Source organism: Callospermophilus lateralis, chromosome 15 (assembly GCF_048772815.1).
Source record: "Callospermophilus lateralis isolate mCalLat2 chromosome 15, mCalLat2.hap1, whole genome shotgun sequence".
Classification (NCBI taxonomy): domain Eukaryota; kingdom Metazoa; phylum Chordata; class Mammalia; order Rodentia; family Sciuridae; genus Callospermophilus; species Callospermophilus lateralis.
The window spans coordinates 82286052-82307105 of record NC_135319.1 but is presented as its reverse complement, the minus strand read 5'-3'; the positions used below and the strand labels follow the sequence as shown (position 1 = coordinate 82307105).

The 21054-nt window shown below is 41.5% G+C and overlaps 1 protein-coding gene across 5 annotated transcripts in view; it reads left to right on the top strand.

Moving 5' to 3' along the window:
• Fam204a (family with sequence similarity 204 member A) overlaps positions 1-1609 on the top strand; it is a 32158-nt gene extending 30549 nt beyond the window's left edge. For all 5 annotated transcript variants that reach the window (XM_076834432.1, XM_076834434.1, XM_076834436.1 and 2 more), the window contains 2 exons: positions 149-255; positions 566-1609. In XM_076834432.1, the coding sequence (XP_076690547.1) occupies positions 149-255; positions 566-617 (159 nt within the window). In that variant the 3' untranslated portion in view covers positions 618-1609. The remainder of the gene's footprint in view (positions 1-148; positions 256-565) is intronic.
• Positions 1610-21054: the final 19445 nt, after the last annotated feature.

The following is a 21054-nucleotide window of genomic DNA, read 5'->3' as shown; positions in this document are numbered from 1 at the left end:
TCTTCTGTATTCAAGGGGCCTGAGCATAGGATTTCTCAGTTCTAAAATGTAGCTTTCTTACCTACACATTTTCAGTTATTGGTATTATAATTCTTGTATTAGCTAGAATATTTATTTTCACATTTTTTCCCTTCTTTGTGATTCTTAGCTTGGTGTAAAAATTGCCAAAGCAATTGCCTGTCACAAGTTTGTAAAAGCCAAAAAGGAGGCTGAAAACTCTCAGGCTGCTCGAAAAAAGAAGAAACTTGCATGGGGGTGAGTTCACTTCAGATTTTTAGTAGTTATTCTACTGATCTCATAGGAATTGTAGAAAGCTTGCTAATACATTTTGTGAATCCAATTTGTACAGAACTGTTCCTTACTTTATTGTTTGTATCTTTGCTGAATGTTTATCAGATTATAAATATGGAGGCATTTTTTTACCCTGTTTGATGTTTGTTTTGTAAGCAATGGAGTATGGGTCGTTTTTACATTCGTTTTGACTTTGATCACTTAGTAAACATGTTACTTTAACAAATTATTCTATTTTAGAAATAAATTGAAATTTTTATGTTCTTCATTTTAGATTTGAAGCAAAGAAGAGATGGGAAACCAAAAGCAACATGGGATATATGTAATTTGTCAGAGTTCTTCAAGACACTTGCAGAATTTACTGAAAAGATTTTCCTACTTAGGTTAAATATATCAGGAAATTGTTAGAAGTAGAAAAAATAAGCATAAAACTATGGAGTTGATTATCAACTCTTTTCAGCCTTTTCATAAGGAGTTCTTTCTATTGAAGTGGATGAAATGAAGCATTTTATTATTTATGTAAGGAATCTAAGCATACATACAAGAAAAGAAATGGGATTTTATTTATTTATTTGTATAGACCTACAGTATAAAATCAATTTTGCTTTTCATGTGTTTGGTATAGCATAGCCTGTGAGGTCCTTGTACTTGCTTATCTGTTGTTGGCATAACTACACTTTTTCTAGAATTGTGTTTTTAAGATTGGCTTTTGTTTATAATAGATTAGTTATAAGTGCAAGTAGGTCTCAATTGATGCTCTCTTTACAAATGACTTTAATTACCCTGATGTCATCAAAACAACTTTTTTATTCTTTATTGGAGGCACTAGAGTTGATATTTCAAAGTCACATATTAAAAGCAATTGATATATTTTGCATACCTTCTGATTATTTTTGCATACCTCCGATTGAAGGTATAGAATGTAGTATTTGGAGGATGGTTTAAATTCAGCATGGCCTAGAAATGTTTTCCTAAATATCTCGTGACCTTGTCATTCTTTAAATTGTGAGATGATTCTTGGAATAGAAAGTGGTAAAATTACATTAAGCAGACAATTATAACTCAAGATAACAACTTTGAATTGTCTAAGAACTGGTTTGTTTTTATTCTCATCCCCATTTCTCCTTAACAGATAGAATGAATGAATGAATGAATGAATGAGGCTGAGAAGAGGAATGGTCCCACAGGAGGTAGTTTTCATTAGATGTGTGTTTCATAGTCCTAATGGGAAGGGACTTTGAGAAATCATACAATAAGCTGGTAAGGAAGTCCACAGTTGAACCTATGTTATAAATAGTAATAAAACTTTATTCATTTATGGTGTTGCATTTAACTTTTTTATGTTCTAGAATAAGTGAATAATTACTTGTTATTTAAGAGTCCAAAAGTCATATCTTGCTTCTACATAGTTGAGGAAAGCTGATGTAGAGAAAGCAAGATTTAGGAGATTGTGCATCTAGTAATTTATCATGAACAAGTATTCAGACCAGGTATTGGGAAGCTGTATATTTTATAACATAGTATTCCTTGTTCCATTTTATAGATATTATCAAGTACTAGTTACCTACAACATTCATTTTAGACTCCTAAAGGGACAATACAAACTTAGAGCACAGGAACCTTTCTTCTACAAAGCCATTGTGGAAGAGGTATCCATGACATAATCCACTGGTTTTGTCTGCAGTATGAAAAATACTGTCTTTGAGCACTGGGTGGTGTAGGTATTCTCATACACAGGTCCCCAAGACAAGATTTCTCTTTGACCTCTGCCTTGTCCCTGCCTTCCCCACCCCAATATGTGCTTCCTTTGGCATTTAGTGACCCCTGCAGGTGCTTCACACCTTGCTTCTCCTGCTGAGGCCTCACCAGAATGGCTTCCTGTAGGGTTGGATCTGAGAGTCTCTGAATGAAGGCTGGCCTCCAAAAGCCCTTCTTCACCCCTGTTTGGTGCTAGCAACTGCTCCTACAGTGCCCCCCAGTTCATGGTTATGTCTGTGGGAGCATTTTAACTGAGTGGAATACAGTGGTGGGGGGGTCAGATGCAATAGGGGACTCACTTGACAAGGGAACCCTATCTCCTATGATGTCCCTACTCGTTTAAGGGTATGAGCTGTGAAAAGCTTCAAAACACTGGTTCAGCCAAAGAGTGGGTGGAAGGGAAGGATTTTCAAGAGAGGAAGGAACTGGTGTCTTATGTTGGCCCTGCCTGCACCTTATTTGGGACGAGTTTTGTTTGATCAGCCTTGATACAAATTAGACATTTTACTCATTATAAAGTGAAATGGGAGCATTATTCCTAGAGTACCCCTGTTGCCCAAGGGCTCTCCATTCTTATCACATTAAAATAAGGATTCTTTATGGATCAGAAATAACTTCAGTTCCTGAAGCTTCAACATGTGCATGTACTACTACCAGAATGCTTGAATTAGATTAGTAATGTAAATGTCAGTTATTGTTAACTGAGATTAATATGTTTTAAGCCATTGGTATGGCATTAATGTAACTATGATTTATTGTTTAAGTACTTTAGGCTAAAACAGCTTACTAAAGAACAGTAATTTGGAGCTTTACAGCCCTGGTTTTGAGAAATAAAGTTGGTAGTGCATTCTTGTGTAGGAGCCCTCAGGATGTTTCTGATTTTCAGCAGAACATTCTATTTCCTTCACCAAAAGGAGAGTTTGAATATATAATCTCAGGCTTGCTATAATTAGTTCTGATGACAGAGTTAAATACCTCAGCCAAGACTGTAAATCAGTAGTTAAACAGGTTTCTGCAACTGATCATAAATCTCAGACTCCATATTTTAAACACTTATTTTTGGGGGCAGACAGATTAAGGAGGGGTAGACCCAAGGACAGGAATAAAATGTTATCTCAAGTTAACAACTTAGAACCTCACAGTTGAAATCTACTGATTTCCTTTATGCCTTTTGTCTAAAGTGTTCTTTTTTAAATATTTTAATAACTCAGCTTATTAACAACTTAGAGAAGTTTGAATTTAACTCAAAATATGAAGATATAATTTACAGAATGTTTAAATTCTCATTTGTTAAAAGATTATTACTTTTTTAGCAATGTATTTTACCAAAAAATATTGTATGAATCTGATATTTAAATAAAATGCCCATTATACATTTTTTTTTTTTTAAGAGAGTAAAGTTTGGGGAAATAAGCCGATGTTACGTTTAGTACCATTTTGGAAAATTAACTCAGTGAAACCTAGTCATCTCAGAACCAACTGGGACGATTGAAGTTTTTTAGTGTTGGCAGAAGTCACTTTTATTTTTAGTATCTGGCAGGGTTGCAAGTGCTTTGCATGTCAATTTAATATTTTGTCAAGCCAACTGTTTATTCATTGGCTTAAAATTTACACTCTACTAAAGTCTTAGCTCTGACTTTCATGAAACAAATAGTAATATTTATACAAAATGTGTACATGAAAATCTTTTTCCAAAACCGAGCATAGGTTGGTATCTGTGGTATCGGTGCCTTCTAACCTGGTAACAGATCTTGAAAGTACTTTTAAAGGTTGAAGGTAAAACTCATAGCAACACAGTTCAAGTAGTTTTATTGTGAAACAATCAGAACATTTTTCCAAGTTTTCAAACTTAAGTGAGAGACTTATGCTGTAAAGCAGAATACAATAGAATAAGTTTCAGTGAACTGTCAAGATACTTTTTATGAAGATATGAGGTTCTTGGCCGTTGTAGCACACTTAATGAGACCCATTTTATATTTCTGAGGTTGAGGTTCTCTGTAGATTTTTAATCAAGTGAGCAGAACTGTGGGGTTTTTTTACTTTATTATTTTATTTTTCTCTCCACACTACTACCCCCCACACACACAGGTTAGCATGGTGGCAATCATCAGCACCCACTTAGGGGAAGGGGTTCTTTGGTCAGGAGCAGAGCAGCGTATGGCAGCTCAGGGTGACTGTAAGGGGACTTAGAAAGGAGTCACAGTTTTGCTATGGTGTGGGAGTAGAGTGGAGTGTTTCCTTAGAGGCACTTCCTCCTGATCTTTGGTGGGTGTTCATTTTGCCAGGGTGTCTTCAAGTACAGCGGTGCCTTCTGAAAAGCTTCCTGTTACACTGGCTCTGGTGATTTTGATCCCTGGAACACAGTGACAGGCTCTGGTGGAACAGTTTATGAAACGCCATGCAGTATACAAGAGCTGCTTGTAAAATCAAGAATTAATCTGAGGCATAATTATATTTTTATTGGTATTAGTAATCCCTTTCTAAATTCAAGTAGAAAAACATGAAAAATATCCCAAATGAGATGGCATTTTTAAGAAATTGATTTTTAGTTTTATGCCCAGGTCTGTTTTTTAAGGAAACAGAAATGCCCAGAAACAAAAAGGCGGGAGGGCAGTGCCTGAGAGAAACTTGGCTCCTATTGGTCCTATGCCAGCTTGCCTTCTGTGCCCATTCCTGAGCACCACCCTAGCAGCTGCAGCCAGTGCCACCTCATGGGTCCATGGGCTGCTGCTTGCTGAATTGCTGCAGGGGGCCTGCTTGGTGACAGGTATGGAATGAGGTAATCTTCCCACCTCTCATTTCTGAAGGGTGTGTCCATCCAGTCATTACTTGTTCATTGAACCGAGAGCTTTAGAAACCAACAGCTACAGTACAAGCTGTAATTATTGATGTCTGTTTCATATTCATCTGTAAGTTCTGGCATTTGGTCAAGAAGTTAATATATCACTTCATCTTCAGGCTGAATGTGTCTCAGCTATCAAAGTTTTATTGTTTGATGGATAGCATACAATTATGACTGCCCAGGAAAAAAAGTGTTTTCATTTGTAAAGTGGGTGATACCAGGAGAAGTAATTATGAATGTCACAAGAAATAATGAAACAAACAATGAAGCTTTGAGTTTCTTTGAATTCCTCCCCACATGATATCTGAGGAGCGTTTACTGAACAGCTTTAACCATGTGGCATTTACTGAGCTAACTCTGGCACACCCAAAGATAAATAAGCACAGTGTAATGGAAAATATATATAAACCAAGTTTTGGACAACTGGATTTTTAGATGGGTTATTAAGAAAATCAGTGAGTTTTTCTTTGCTGAATACAAAGAAATAATTCACATGCAGTAAATTAACAGTTTTGGTCACCTGCATGTGTGCGTGCAGGACGTTGAATTGCCTAGCTGAGCCATTGCCTACAGTTGTTCTCAAGCTTGGGACTGATCCATGGTGCTTGTGTTAAGAGTGGGTGGATGACACCCTGACTTCTGCCTCACTTCCTGTGCTCACTCTAGAGGTGAGGATTGCCAATGGAGTGTGATGAATGAACATTAACATTGGGATCTGTTCACCACCTAGTAACTTATGCTGGAGCTTTTGTTAGACTGTGTCAATATGTCCTTCAGGTAGGCGGTGTCAGTGCCTGCCCACGTTAGGGTAATGCTAGCTCCTGCCAAATGTGTGTCCTCAAAAGATAATGACTGAAGCACAGAAGTTTGTTGCTTGCTTATGAGACAAGGGACAAGGGATGATCCTACCTACTGGAGCCTTTGCCCTGGACACTCATTCAGACCCGGGCTGTTGGCGCTGTGGCCACCTTTTCCTAGTTGTGCCAGGTGTCCCTGCTCCAGTACACTGGCAGTAAAAGAGTACTCCTGGAAGTTACAGGCCTGGCCTAGAAGTGGAACTCGGTACTCCTTACTGCACTGGCTAGAACTTCATCACTTTACACCTAACTGCAGGGGGGGCTGGGAAATGTAGACTGGCTGCTTCCAGAAAGAAGAGGAAGTAAGCTTTAGTAAACAGCCAACCTTCCACATTGCCTTAATCACATATGACCTTGAAGTAGTACCTTTAAGTTTTTCTGATTTTAACTAGCAGAAACTGCTTCTTGTAACTTGGTGTAGTCAGACTTACTCGAATGTGTTGACAAAGCTGAGTTAAAATCTTCCAGAAGGGAAGATTGTGCAGAAGACAGGTCGAGGAGGAAAGTTTTAAAAGGTGGCACTTCAACAGCAACATCTGAGATGTCAAGCAAGAGAATGGCAGAGAGGTGACTGTGAGCACCCAGCAGTGCTGGGGATCATGGCCAAATCAACATGTAAGCCAGGATCACAGTAGAGGGTGCCTTAGTTGGGTTTCCTAGAAGCAGTGCCTCAGATCCCTTGTGAAAGTAATTTATAAAGGAATGCACTTCAGGAAAAACCCGAAAGGGAAGGGAATAGCAGAACAGGATAAAGCCAGTGCATGGGGGTGGCGGGGGGCTCCTGTTTGCATGGAGGGAACGATCCTTATACCTGGAATCAGTCTGTCAGTGCCTTGAGCAAGGGGGCCTCTACCTAGAGACTTTCTCCAGTGGAGGGTAGTTATCCAGAAAAGGGACAGCTGGGAACAGTTGGCAGCCACGAGCTGGGCATCTACTACGGAAGAGGGCAGTGCAGTGTGCGCCAGGACAAGCCATCCTCATCGCTGTTCTGCTGAGATCTGTTTAAACAAGGCAGCATGGGGTGGGGAATTGAAGTCAAAGGAATTAAATAGTGCACACTCTAGCTGGTGGTTATGATTCAGTGGAATCATACGCTGGATGAAGCGTGTTGGAGCTGAAGTCATAAATATTGTGACTACTGACTTCCAGGATGAATGAAACTATTCAAGGATCATTTACAGTCCCCTACTCCTTTAGGTTTTTCTTGACCTTTAGGTTGGAAATCACATCCTCAAAACCCTCATATAGATTTCTGAGCCCAACCCAGCCAGATCTGCTGAGCCTCCAAGCATGCCATCTTGATCTGTTCTTCTTTGCTTTCTACCTCTCAAGTGATTCCTATTCAGCTACCCAGTACAGGATCGTAGGCCAGCTTTTTACATGGGATGAAAGAATGAATGGATGGACATTTATTTATTTATTTTTTTTAATTCGGTGCTTTGGATCAAATCCAGTGCCTCAGTAGTAGGCAGGCATTCTACCACTGAGCCACAACCCCAGCCCCTCAACTGAAAAATTTTTAACACTGAGAATTTATTGTTATTTATGCTCCTGCCTTAAAGAGACACTTTACTTATGCAAACATTGTGTAAATGTCTAGTAATCAAAAATCGAAAACTCTTTTTTTTACTATTTGCATACAGTGCTCTTGCACCACCTCTCTAAGGAAGCCCAACAAGCATTATATTTTGTTCTGTAAAATGAGGACAGTGAGGTGCTAGGAGATTTAAGAGCTATACATCTAGCATTAAAACTCCAGCATTAGAACCAAGGCTAGGCCTTTGCCCTTTCCCCCTATTCTGCTATGAAGTGTCCCCTGAAAGTTCCTGTATTGGGAACTTAATCCCCAAAGTCTTATGTTAATGGTATTTGAAGGTGGGACCTTTGAGAGGTATTAGGATTCATGAGGGTGAATCCTCATGATGGCATTAGTGGCTTTATAGGAAGAGAGACCCACACTGGCTAACACTTGCTGTGTCTCATCATGTGACACCTTCCATGTTAGGCTATAGCAAGAAAGCCCTTACCAAATGCCAAGCAATCACTGGTGCCATGTTCTGGGACTTCTCAGCTCCTGAACTGTGTGCCAAATAAACTTCTATGCTTTGTTAATAACCTGGTCTCTGATAGTTTGTTATAGTAACATAAAATTGAGTAAAACACAAGTGATTCTCAAAGTGTGATTAATGCCCACCTGCAAGCAGAATCATTTGCTAAAATATAAACTTCGTGGTCCCACTTGGGGAACTGGGCCTGGGAGTCTGTATTTTAATACACTTCTGTGATTAGTGCATCCTAACAATGACATGTTGTTGTAGAGTAACACCTCCTTCCTATATGGAGAAGGAAAGAAAGGCAAGCCAACGAGACTCATACATCTTTCCACGAACCATAGGGAGGTGGAGTACCATATAGTATGAATACTGAGTAACTGCATTAATATAATGCTCACAACCCCAAACAGGCTGGCTCTACTTGGTAAACCACTTTTCATTTTCAAAAAAGAGCAGAAAAGAAAGGGTCTGTGTCAAAGAACTCAATTGGAATCCTTGCTTGATACTTGCTTTCTTGCCAGCAGTGTTCAAAACGAAAAATCCGAAGTCCACGCACATGAAAGTTCCATTCCCAACGGTGGAGGGCTTAATTAAAGTCCTCAGATGTTTCTCTGCACCTCAGAAGGTGTGTTTGTGAAATTCATATATTACCAAAAGTGGCTTCAACAATCCTTGCTGTCTAAAACCTTGTCAGTTGTGCAGCTCTCAGGAGCAGGCTGCCTTCTTCAAGATTCAGTGCCCTGGTCCCTTTACCTCTGTAGCCTTGAGGCAATGAGGACTGCTCCATGGTGTGCCAGGATAGCACTAGAAGATTTTCCAAACTCAAGGTCAGGTAACAGAATCTGGAAGAAACGCCACACACACATATCCATTTTCTTTCCTCATTCTTTGAATAAATACATTTTGAAGGCTTGTGATGTTCTGGGTACTGTGGCAAGCACTGAGGATACTGTGCATAAAACAAAAATACTGGACTTTGTAGAGCTTGTATTATAGTAGGGAGAACAGATGATAAAATTGTGACATCACCTGGGAAAGACAAATGCAAATGCTCAGGCCCCACACGGGCCCTGAATCAGGAACTGTTGTAACAAGACCCCGGGGATTCTGATGTGCACTCCAGGTTGAGAAGCACTGTGCTCTCAATGGTGATAAGCTATGGATAACAAGGGGCCCAGAGGGACGTGTTGCTGACTCCAGAAGATATGCAAGTGGTGAAGTCGCATCACAGTGGGCTATGGGGCAACCCAGATTTAAATCTCAGCCCTGACACTTGCAGAATGTGTAACATCAGGCAGATTGCTTAATCTTCCTGTACCTTAGGTTATTCTGAAAAAAGTGAAGATGATAATAGGGTTGTGAGAATTAAAGAAATTAATGAACATGAAAGTACTTACAATAGACTATGACATGGAGCACACAATATGCCTGTTAGGAGATGATTCTCCAGACAATTCTTGGACTTTTTTCACATCTTGATAAGCAGAGCAGGAAGCACTTTACCCTTTTGTTCCAAACTATCTTTGCAAGGGTATTTGTAAATAAACAACCTTGGAAGATTGAGATGGTGTCTTACTCAGGCAAGAGCGTCAGTGCTTCCACCAGGATATTCCCTAATATCAGAGCCCCTCTCCAGTGTGACATTGGCCCTCCTAAGATCATACTTTGGGAATCTGTGCAAAACACTGAAACTAGCTACTTTTATCATGGTGAGTAGTAAACTGTCCTTTATCTCTTGGACCCAAGAATCTAGGGGCTTCTGCCAGCATCCATGTAACAGTGCAGGCTAACTTGCAAGGAGGGCGAAATCTAAGCTCCTTCACAATTCCTGAGCATCCTGTGTCCGTGTAAATGTTGGCTTGACTGGAGTTATTACTCTAGACTGTGTGAAGAAACAAAAGTGTAACTGATAGCTCGCGTTTTCAAAGTCTTTGAAAGTGACGGAAACCCTTTAAGCCTCAATGTATGGTGGATGTTCCAATGATGCAGGTGGAGAGTTTAGCACGGGGCCAGGCATGCAGTCAGGGCCTCAGTTATTAGCACTGGTTCTCCTTTGGTACTTAGCACACAGCTGGAACATTTCTGTTCCCTCCCTGGACCTTTAGGGAAGTCAGGCCCCAATACAGTGCCCATTCCAGGTGGAAGCTGCTGTCTTTGGAATCACCCAAATCCCAGCTTGATATATTCCTGGATTTTGCCCAAAGAATTCCCCAAAGCTAAGAGTCTATGGGTGGGGTTGGTAAAGGACTGGCTTTGGAGTCAGATCTTAGTTCATATACACTTTGAGGTTTAATATGGTCATATAATAATTTGAAGTTTATATGGTTGTTCATGAAGATTTTATTAATGTGCACAAATGCTCCAGCATACAGTATGTGTTCAGCCAATGTTCAGTGCCCTAGGCTGCATACCATAGGCCTTGTCTTTCATGATGTGTTCCTGGGACCTTTCTCAATGACTCATACATGGTAAGTGTCCAAAGGGTGTCTGTTGACTGAATTAATGAACTAAAAAACTAACGTGACAATTCCTCCTTTTCTCTCATCTTTCCTTTGAAGATATTTCTGCTCTAGCTTGTCCTCAGCGTATTGTTCTGAGAGCAAAGATTTTTCACAAAACTCTTCATTTCTTCATCTCCCTCTCTGCTCCTGGTTTTTAACTGTTGAAGGTTACAGACCCTCTTTCTAGAAGGATGTACATGTGAACATACACACTGCATTCTAAACACAGTTTCAGTAGGTCACAAACCTCTTACAACTTTCCTACCTCTTAAATACTCCAATTTCCAGCCTGCTTTACTACAGTTTCTACCATGAGGTGGCTGAGAAATCACCTCCCCTATGTCTGCCCCAAATCAGCAAGCCAACATGAACAACCCCCAACATGGTTGCTATTTCATAATAGCCAAGGCCACAAAAGACCTACTTCCAGTCTACTTGTGAGATAAGGATAGCAAAAAGTTAAATAAATTCAGGTATTTTGGGTTTTCTTATTGTGTTTCAAGACAAGCTAATAGAAATGTTATATTTTTTTAAATAGGTTCATTAAGTCTTTTTTTTTTTTTAAATATTTATTTATTTTAGTTTTCGGCAGACACAACATCTTTGTTTGCATGTGGTGCTGAGGATCGAACCCGGGCCGCACGCATGCCAGGCGAGCGCGCTACCGCTTGAGCCACATCCCCAGCCCCTCATTAAGTCTTATTGGACATAATTATAATCCTGAAAATTCTAAATATACTTTTTGTAGCCATATTTGTCCACCCTTCCATCCTCTAGTTGTGAGAAAAATCCCATTGACAAAGAATTAGCATCTTCCCTTGGCCTTTGGGAACTGAGCAGTCAAGACCCTCTGGAAACGGAAGGGAGGGTGAGACAAGAGGGTACTTTCCAAAACTAAACCATACCAAGTAACTTTCTTCACCTCAAAATATATGTAACCAGAATCTGGTTATTCATCCAGTCACCCATCAAGAGTGGCAGGAAGGGGGACTCAACAAGTGGGGAAGGTGTGAAAACAATACTGTCCCCCAAAGAAGTTCATGAAAGCATTAGCATGTCCAAATATTAGGCAGTGAGTTTTCTCCACTTGGAGGTTGAAAAAGGAAGGATCCAGAGCCCAAGACAAAAAATAAAATGATTTTGACCCAGAGGGAATTGTCACACATACACAATCCAGGGGGCTGCAGAAGGATTACAGCCGCCATTTTGGCTTCTGTAAAGTGAAGCAGCAAAACAATGTCTAGTGGTTGCTAAGCAACCATTAGTCCATCGCTGCCCTTTTCCATTAAACATTATCTGCCTTCTTAGATTGTTTTAATTTATTTTTTAAACAGAAAAGGTAATGCAACAGAGAATTACCAGTGAGACCTAACAATGAAAATGTGTTCGAGCTTCTCAAATCAGTGAATGCTTTGCAAAGGTTAGATCACTCTTGGGCAGGATGTTAAAGATAGTGACTGTTTACTGAAACCTCTTCCCCATGCATTTCATCACTTATCTTCACGTTTCATGATGCCAAAAATAATGTCCCTGGTGAAATAATGACAGTATCTGATGTTGTAAAATGTAAAGCTTTCAATCTTCACATTGATACAGTTTGAATAATCTGTATTCTCTGCTGTTCATTGCCCCAAGCTGGAGCTTGTCCTAATGGGGTGCCTCTATTGGCAAGCAGTGGTGGTCAAGGGGAGGTAACAATGAGTTCTGACTCTGGTTAATTTTGCAGATACCTAATAGCATATCATTCACAGAACTGGAGCATAAACACATGGAATTAACACCTGTTTGTATAAGGAACACTTTTTGGCACATGAAAAGAACCTGTGCTATGGTTTGGTTGTGAAATGCCCTCCAAAGAGCTCGTATGTGGGAGACATGCTATCCAACACAGCAATGTTCAAAGTGAGATGATTATAGATGAGCTGTAATCTCATCAGGGGATTAATTCATCTGTGCCCTTGGGGATTATATTTTGTCCCTAGATCCTCTCTGTCTCTTTGACCCTGTCTCTGTCTCTCTCTGGACTGTAGGGTTCTGAACTTCGGGCAGATAATATAAATGGAAAACAAGGGTGGAGTAGGGAGAGTTTGGTGTGGAGGTCTAGTCTTGACAGATGTTTTATTTTAAGAACGAAAGACCTTTCTTTGTACGAAAGAATTCTCACTTTTTAAATTTTGACAGATTTGATCTTGAGGTGAGGATTACATAGAAAAAAAATTAGAGGACTAATATTTTTTGTTTGCTGTCACACATAAAGAGTCAGCAAAGTTGGGGCTGGGGCTGGGGCTCAGTGGTAGAGCACTCGCCTGGCATGTGTGAGGCACTGGGTTCAATTCTCAGCACTGCGTATAAATAAATAAAATAAAGGTTATCAACAACTAAAAAAAATGTTAAAGAGTTGACCAATTTGTTCATTGTGTCTGTCCTATTCCTTCTCTCCTTAACTTTATTTGTTATCTCCCTAAACTACCCATTAAGTTAGTGAAATCCACAAGGCGATTGTGATTTGGGCAACATACTTCTCAGATGAAACAAAACAAAACCAAAACCCTCCAGCAACTAGATAGCTAAACCGTGAACTCCAACATTCAAAAGGTTGGGGAAACTCAACAACTTCAAGACCTGAATGCTATTAGCACCTTCACAGCGGAAATCAATAGAGCATCTGAGGGACCCAAGTCAGCTTGACAGAGTCACCAGGTGTGCACAGGAAAGCACAGCAAGACATTCTGAACAGGTGGGACAGGGAAGGTGGAAGCCAGGAGACTGCAATAACACTGAAGGGGCCACTGCAGTCTGGCCACTGTGAACTCAAAACTGAACCTGTGAGGCTCCCTTTCGAATTAGGGCCCAGCAGAGGAAAAGTGTTGGGGCTGAAATCAAGGTGGGTAGGACAAGGGCAATAGAGACGAAGAGGGAAAGAGAAGGTTCAGATTAAAGTTGCTGAGAGGGCAGAGCCAGGAAATCTTGGAAAGCAAGCCACCATGTGCGTGCGCATGCGTGTGTGTGTGTGTGTGTGTGATTATATATGTAATGCTATATATGTTGTATATATTAATATGTGTGTGTGAGTGTGTGTGTGTGATTATATATGTATGTATATATTAATATGTGTGTGTGTGTGTGTGTGTGTGTGTGAGTGTGTAAAATGCAGCGGGGATGGAAACCAGGGCTTCACTCATTCCTGGCACAAATAAGCACTCTACCACTAAACTATGTCCCATCCCAAGCCACCATATTTTTTAACACACACACACACACACACACACACACACACACACATTATTGGTGTTATCAAGTTAGAAAAGCACTTTGACTCAATCTTCTCTCTAAAAGTTTAGGAAAACTAAAGTTATATATAAATAAACATCAGAAACATTGGGGTCGAATGTTTAAACTTATTAAAAAAAAACAAGAGTAAGAAGCACTGGGTTTGATTCTCAGCACCACATAAATAAATAAAATGAAGGTCCATCAACAACTAAAAAAAAATTTTTTTAAAAGAGTAAGAAACAGGATAACATCCCTATAAGCAATGACAAAGAATGATATTTTTACCCCAAAGAATAAAAGCTCACAAAAGTTGTAATGTACCATTTCAAGACAGGTTAAAAGACAAGAGACAATGACATATGATATGAAAACAATCAACACAAAATTAGAAAAACACAGGGATGAGGTGACAAAATGCAAGAAGGAATTTGAAATAAAAGACAATTTCTGAAATGAGGAGTAAACTAGAAGGAATGAAGAGGAAATGAAAAGGAAGAAAATTTCAAAACAGTTTTGCAAAAAGATGTCAAAATAATTTGTGAGAAAAAAAGAAAGTGACAAATTTTGGAAATTAAGAGAAGAAGACACAAGATATAGATAATAGAAGAGGAAAATCAATACAAGTAACAAAATAACTATTAAAAACCCTACACTCAAGCAATGTTTTCAAAAGCTGGAAAGAAAAAAATTCAAAAACATATTGAAGACCTATGTTGTGTGGCTGAGAATATTGACCCAGAATCGTCAGCTTCAGGACATACTGCCTGACAATTATTGGTCTTGCCCAACAGCAAAGAAAATTGTAGTAAAATGACTAGCCTTTAAAAAAAAAAAAAAAAAAAGAAAGAAAGAAAGAAAAAAAGAAAACCTGAACTTAATGGGAAAGAAAATCTTCCACCAGATTTCATCTGGATCCCATCATCTCAGGTCTGCTCTATTTGGGCTCCTTTCTAGCTTCTACTAACTTTGCTGCTAATGACTCTCTTTCCATTTTTTTGCCCTTTTAGATATGTGCCTTTTAAAAACAACACTTTTATCATTGCAAGGAAAGAATAAAACAGTTAAGTTCCACCCACCATCTTTATCCAAAAATCCTTTTTAAATAAATTTTATTTTGGTATAATTCATATACAACAAGGCACATCCATTTAAAATAAGCAATTTGGTTAGTTTAGATAGAATTATATACTGTAAAACCTCCTAAGAATTTCCATGAGCCCCAAAAGATTCCTTGTGACCCCATTGGCCATCCATCTCCTGCTCCTATTCTCCAACCACTGATATCCTTTTTATTATTACAAATTAGTTTGTAACTCTTTAATTTTGCACAAATGGTTTCAAACAATATATACTTTTGGGGCCAGGGGGAATGGCCTAGCCTCTTTATTACAACATCATAATGATCTTGATATTCAGACATGTTGTTGCATGTACCGGTAGTTCATTTCTTTATATTACTGAGTAGTATTCCATTGTGTAGATATACCACAATTTGTTTAACCATTCTTCTTTTGAAGCACATTTGGTCATATCCAGTTTGGGTTATTGTGACTAATGTTGTTGTAAACATTTGTGTATCAGTCTTTGCAAGGATCTTTTCATTAGTTATTAATTTCAATAATTTTTTTATTATTGAAAAAGTACCAGGAATTGAACTCAGGGATGCTCAACCTCTGAGTCACAACCCCAACCCTTATTATATTTTCATTATTTAATCTTTTACTTTAGTTTTTTTTCACAAAGGAAAATATTGGTAATTTTGACCAGATCAAAACTCTGTACAAGATTTTCTTCTAAAAGCAGCCGTGGTCTTTACAAGGACACATGTACAGCATAAAACTAATAAATTATTAGTACACAGAACATGTAAAAACATAGAACATAAAACATAGGGCATCAAAAAAACAATTACAAACACCCCAACAGAAAATTGGGCAAAGGCTACGAGTAGGCAAAGCTTATCTTGAACTTTGATCCTTTCTCCTCAGCCTCCCAAGCCACTGGGATTACAGGGGTGTGCCACTGCACCTGGCTCATTTTAGTGATTTTGAGATGATTTTGGTAGCCTCTTACTGGATCTTGCTGTCTCTAGCCTCACCCTGCACTAACACAGCCTACACATTGCTTCCAGAACATTCTTCCTAAGGCACAGCTCTGAATCTGTCAGACCCTCAATGATAGTTCATAGTCTGTAAGTAAAGGTCAGATTCTTAGTTGCCAAGAGCATCCATGTTTTTTTCTATATCACTTAATAAACACTTGGTACCTTTCTTCTGTCTAATCCCACTCTCCTGCATGTTGCCTTTTCCTGGACCCTCTGCCTGTTGTTTCAGAAAGCCTTCCCATTGGATGCTCTGCACCTGATGTTTAAGAAGGTGTAGAAAAAGGACCATTTTCTCCTTGAAGTTCAAGGTGGCCCTCTGACCCTCCTCTAGTTTCCTGTCACCCTTTGTGTGCCCCTCATGGACCCAGTGCTTTTGCACAGAGGAGACATGCCTCCTGTTAAATAGCTGAGTGAGTGTGGTTATGAGTCTGTGTCCGGGACACATTCAGCAGACGGTGGTCTGACCCTGTGATGTTGGTATATACCATAAAACGTGTGAGTCATCCGGTAACATAAATGTAATAGCATTTAAAATATTAAACCATTTTATGAAATATTTCTAAAATGAGTTTCAAATACCTCTGATTTCTTACCCAGACTTACCTGAAGCTAATTTGGACCTTTTCATGGGTCAGGGTACTCACCGTAATCATCAAGTATAGGTGTGTTCTGTCCGTGGGGCGGTTTAGGGTGCAGAGCTTTTACCCCACCCCCCACCCCACCAAACGCCCCTCTGTAGCTGGGCTTATGTACTTTGATTTCCTTTCTCCTCGGGTTGTCAGTTCTTGCTGCACGGTGCCTGGTGGCTGCCACCTGCCCTATAGAGAGAGTAGACATCACATTCTCAAAGGTGGGGACCTTGTAATATTTAATGAAATCATTCCAGACTCCCTGTGTAGAATTGCTCATCAAAGGCTGTTTGTTAGCATGCATAGATTATATCCCAAATGAGGAAAAGAAGGCCCCCAAAAGCAGTGAGCTAGTTGGGAGCAGAACAAAGACCAGAACCTAAGTTCCCCAATCTGGACCCCAGGACTTCCCTTCCCCCACAACTTATTTTCAGAAAGTAGAAACATACAGTGGTACTCAGATTCATGGCTACCTTTTGAGCAGCTGAGTTTCTGGAAGCATAGCTGACAGATTGATATGTTTTACAATATAAATATTCATTAACTGGGTCTTCTGTTGAAATTTTGAGAGAGACCAAAAACTGTACCAGCAGCAGGAAGGGAGAAAGGGCCAGTTCCGGGTCTGCTCGTGTCCCTAGAGGAGTCAACCAGTAAAAGTCAGCCAGTGAAACTCAGCCATCGCAAATGTGGCCTCAGCCCCCAGAGCTGCACACCAGTGCTGCTGGGTCGGTTCTCTGCTCTGGGCACATTTTCAGATTAAGAACTATAAAAACTCCAGTAAGGCTAAACTTTATAAAGAGCTGCCCCTTTTGTGCAGACTCTGCTGGCTGCCCAACCAATGTCCATTGCCCATCTCTTTTTTTTTTAACATTTATTTATTTATTTATTTTTTTTAGTACTTGGCGAACACAACATCTTTGTTTGTACATGGTGCCGAGGATCGAACCCGGGCCGCACGCATGCCAGGCGAGCGCGCTACCACTTGAGCCACATCCCCAGCCCAGCCCATCTCTTCCTTAACTCACACAACCCTGGTTTTATTTGGAATGCCAAGACGACTTAAAACACATGATCTCCCAGCCTTCCTTGCAGTAAGATGGCCATTGGATTCATTTCTGACCAATGAGATGTGAGAGTGTCTCGGACAGAGCAAAACTCATGAGGATGCTTAAGTAAGGGGAAAGTGTACCGATTCTGTAATTTATGTTGAAACGTCTCTGACAATTGATGATGGATAGCTGGACAGATGTGTGATTCAACAGATATGTCGAAATATTAATAGAATCCAGGTGTTGGGTATACAAATGTTTCCTATAAATTACTTTCAACTATACATTTAAGATATTGTGAATATAAAGTGTTAGGAAATACAGCTCCTGTGGAAAAGGCATTTTGGCCCTTTTGCCCTTCACCCTTCTCCTCTTGCAAGTCTGGAAATTGCTGCACCCATCTTGTGACTGTGGAGGCTGTTTGGGCTTGCACAGGACATGTGACACAAGAATTCAGAGGATGTAAGTCCTTCTTGCGTTTTTTTGGGCGGGGGGGGGGGGGGGGGGGGGCGCGGTCAGTACCGGGATTTGAATGCAGGGGCACTCGACCACTGAGCTATATCCCCAGCCCTATTTTGTATTTTATTTAGAGACAGGATCTCACTGAATCACTTAGTGCCTCTCTTTTTGCTGAGGCTGTCTTTGAACTCGCGATCCTCCTGTCTCAGCCTCCTGAGATGCTGGGATTACAGGTATGCATCACCGCCCTGTCTCCTTCTTGCATTCTTTAGGTGGTCACACCAGGAATTTCCTTCTAGACGGCTTGCTGCATGAAGTAAATGGATCCTTGTAGGTTTGCAACAGCATTGGCTAGGTTTTCTCATATTCTTGGAAACTTTCGAAAAAGATACTTGTTTGAAAAGTTTTAAGATAGGGTATATAATAGAGACCATCCCAAATTACTTTTCAGAGTGCTTTTTGCAATTAATTTGTTACAATGTCTCTTCTGGTGCACAGTCTACAAATTTTGCTCTCATTAGATGGACTTTGAGAGCAGGGGCCCGATTTCCAAGTGAAGTTCTATACTCCTGGGCAGATGCTATGGCTGCACTTGGCAGGCTGTGGGTCAGAGATATGTCAATTCCACTCTTCAGAGAAGCAGCCTCAATCAGGCAGCCAGAGAGTTGTTACTAGGGAAGAAGACTACATACAGGATGTCCAGGCTCTGTACAGCACAATCTGGCTTGTGTTCAAGGGGCTAAGCCAAAGCAGAACGCAAAATTGAAGTTATGAATCTCAAAGACTAACGCTGGGAATTAGGGACTTCCTGAGCAGAGTTTAAAGTGAAATAGCCCTCCTGGGGGATCCCAACATATTGTCAACCATGGACTAATACCTAACTTTACAAATAGAACTCCCAAGGTATGGTCTAGTATCTTCTCTTGTGAAAAAATATATCACATTCAGAGTTCTCCTAGCCGGGCACTGAGCTGCACGCCTGTAATCCCAGCAGCTCAGGAGGCTGAGACAGGAGGATCACAAGTTCAAAGCCAGCCTCAGGAACTTAACAAGACCCTAAGCAACTTAACAAGACCCTCTCTGAATGTAAAAAAGGACGAGGGAATGGCTCGGTGGTTGAACACCCCTGGGTTCAAGACCCACCCCCACCCCCTGCCAAAAAAAAAAAAAAAAAGAGTTCTCCTATTTTAAAGTATATATTTAATAAACTATATTTAACAAAACACAGCATGTGGTTTCTAGCATATTTTCTAGAAACGGTTCAGCAAAGCATTTCCTCTGTCTTCCCCGGCCGGTTTTCCCCATCTGCTCTTTTTTTCAGTTCTGTGTCTCTAGAAGCTGACTTCACCCCAGGGACAGAGCTCTCAGGGCCTTTCCTTTCCCAGTGCTGTTGGAGGCAAATACTCCAACCTGGAAATGCTGCAGAGCCCTCTGCACCTCCCCGGCCCCCTCCTCACCGAGACAGACGCTCTTCATGGGAAGTTTGGGGTCAGGGGTGCAAGGGCTTCTGCAGCTTGTCAGGTCTGGCTTGGCTCTGGACCTGCTCTCACAGCTGGGGGACATGCTTCCCTCCTCAGGCCTCTGGAGCTATGGGCACTTCCAACATCACTATCTGTGCCTGCACGTGACCCAGAAGAGGCCTTGTGTCTGGACCCTGATGCTCTGGGAAGAACAGCCTAGAGTAGGAGTGACAGTGTGGGTCTCATCAGGTGACCCTGCTACTCTCTATAACTCCCTGGTCTCACCAGGGACCCACGCTGAAGATGAACTGGGTTCAAAAGAGCTGGCTGCAACATTAAGCTAAGAAAACAGCGAGAAAGCACCGGACACAAAAGTCATTTTCATATCGAGGGCAGGATGGCTCTGCGACCTTAAGGGTCAGCTTCCACGCTGGAAGGCGCTGGAAAAGAGAGCGTGCACCCGGAATCTCTTTATTTTTATGGAGGGGGGACACACAAAGGAGTTTCCATAGGATGTTCTTCACCAAATAAGACAGGGATAAGGTTTCAGGGAGTGGGGGGTTGTCCAATCCCATAGAGTAACACCCAAGTCCAGGGCTAGAGCAATCTTCTCTGCGGAGCAAAGGTGATGGTCACTGCTTTGCACAGCATGTGGCATGTGATGCCAGACCAACACCCGCTTTATTCAAGACTGAGAGAGGATGCTTACCTACTGGGCAGGCGGCCTCCCACACCCGGGGTTTCTGGGCTATGGGGCCTATAGAACAGCCACTACCATGGTCCCTACTTGCCTGTATGGGTCTCTAAGCATGGCTCTGTCCCCAAGCCAGAAGGCTCTTGGATATGCCATCTTGGATGCTGGTGGGCATGCGTGGGGAGAGCCCTGCCAGATCCTCTGGGGACTGGCCAGATAGGAAGCTGCAGAGTAATAGCAGCTTTCTGCGTCAGAAGCCTGCCCGCCAGCCCAGCTCAGGCCCGTAGCCCATCGCCTGGTGGACATCTCTGTTTTTCCCCTTCTGTAAAGGTTTGGGTGTGAGGGGTCTCCCAAAAGCTCATGTGTGAGACAATGCAAGAAGGTTTGGAGGAAAAATGATTGGGTTATAGACTCACCCTAATCAGTGAATTGATCCTGGTGGGATTAACCGAGTGGTAACTGGAGGCAGGTAGGTGTGGCTGGAGGAGTGGTTCACTGGGGGCATGGCCATGGGGTATATATTTTGTGTGTGGAGAGCGGACTCGCTCTGCTTCCTGATCATCGTGTGAGCCGCTCGTCTTCCCGCTCTCCCGCGGTGATGTCCTGCCTCACCTCGAGCCCCGAGGAATGGAGCCTGCTGTCTGGGGAGTGAGATCTCTGAAACCGTGAGCTCCTAAAACCTTTTCCTCCTCTGCAGTTGTTCTGGTTGGTCTTTTGGTTGCAGCAGTGAAAAGGCTGCCGAAGAAAACACCTCCTTACAGGAGGCCCAGGGCTTTGCCCGCTCCTGCTGACCTTCCTCCAGGAATCCATCCCCGATTTTACCTCCTGACTGGGTGTCTCCTCTGGGTACCCTCATGGTCTTGCACCCCTCTGTTACAAACCTTGGCATCTCTGCCATCGTTCCTTGCTTGGTCTCTGTCCCACTCACTGGAACGCAGCTCTGGAAGGACAGCCTGCGGCCTGCTCTGTGTCTCCAGCCTGGTACGGGGCAGGGTGTCCAGGTGGGGCTCCTCAATGTGTGTGCAGAGCCCGCCTGGGGGAAGTGTGTGCAGGTGAGCTTGATGTGTGACTGTCGCTCCAGGC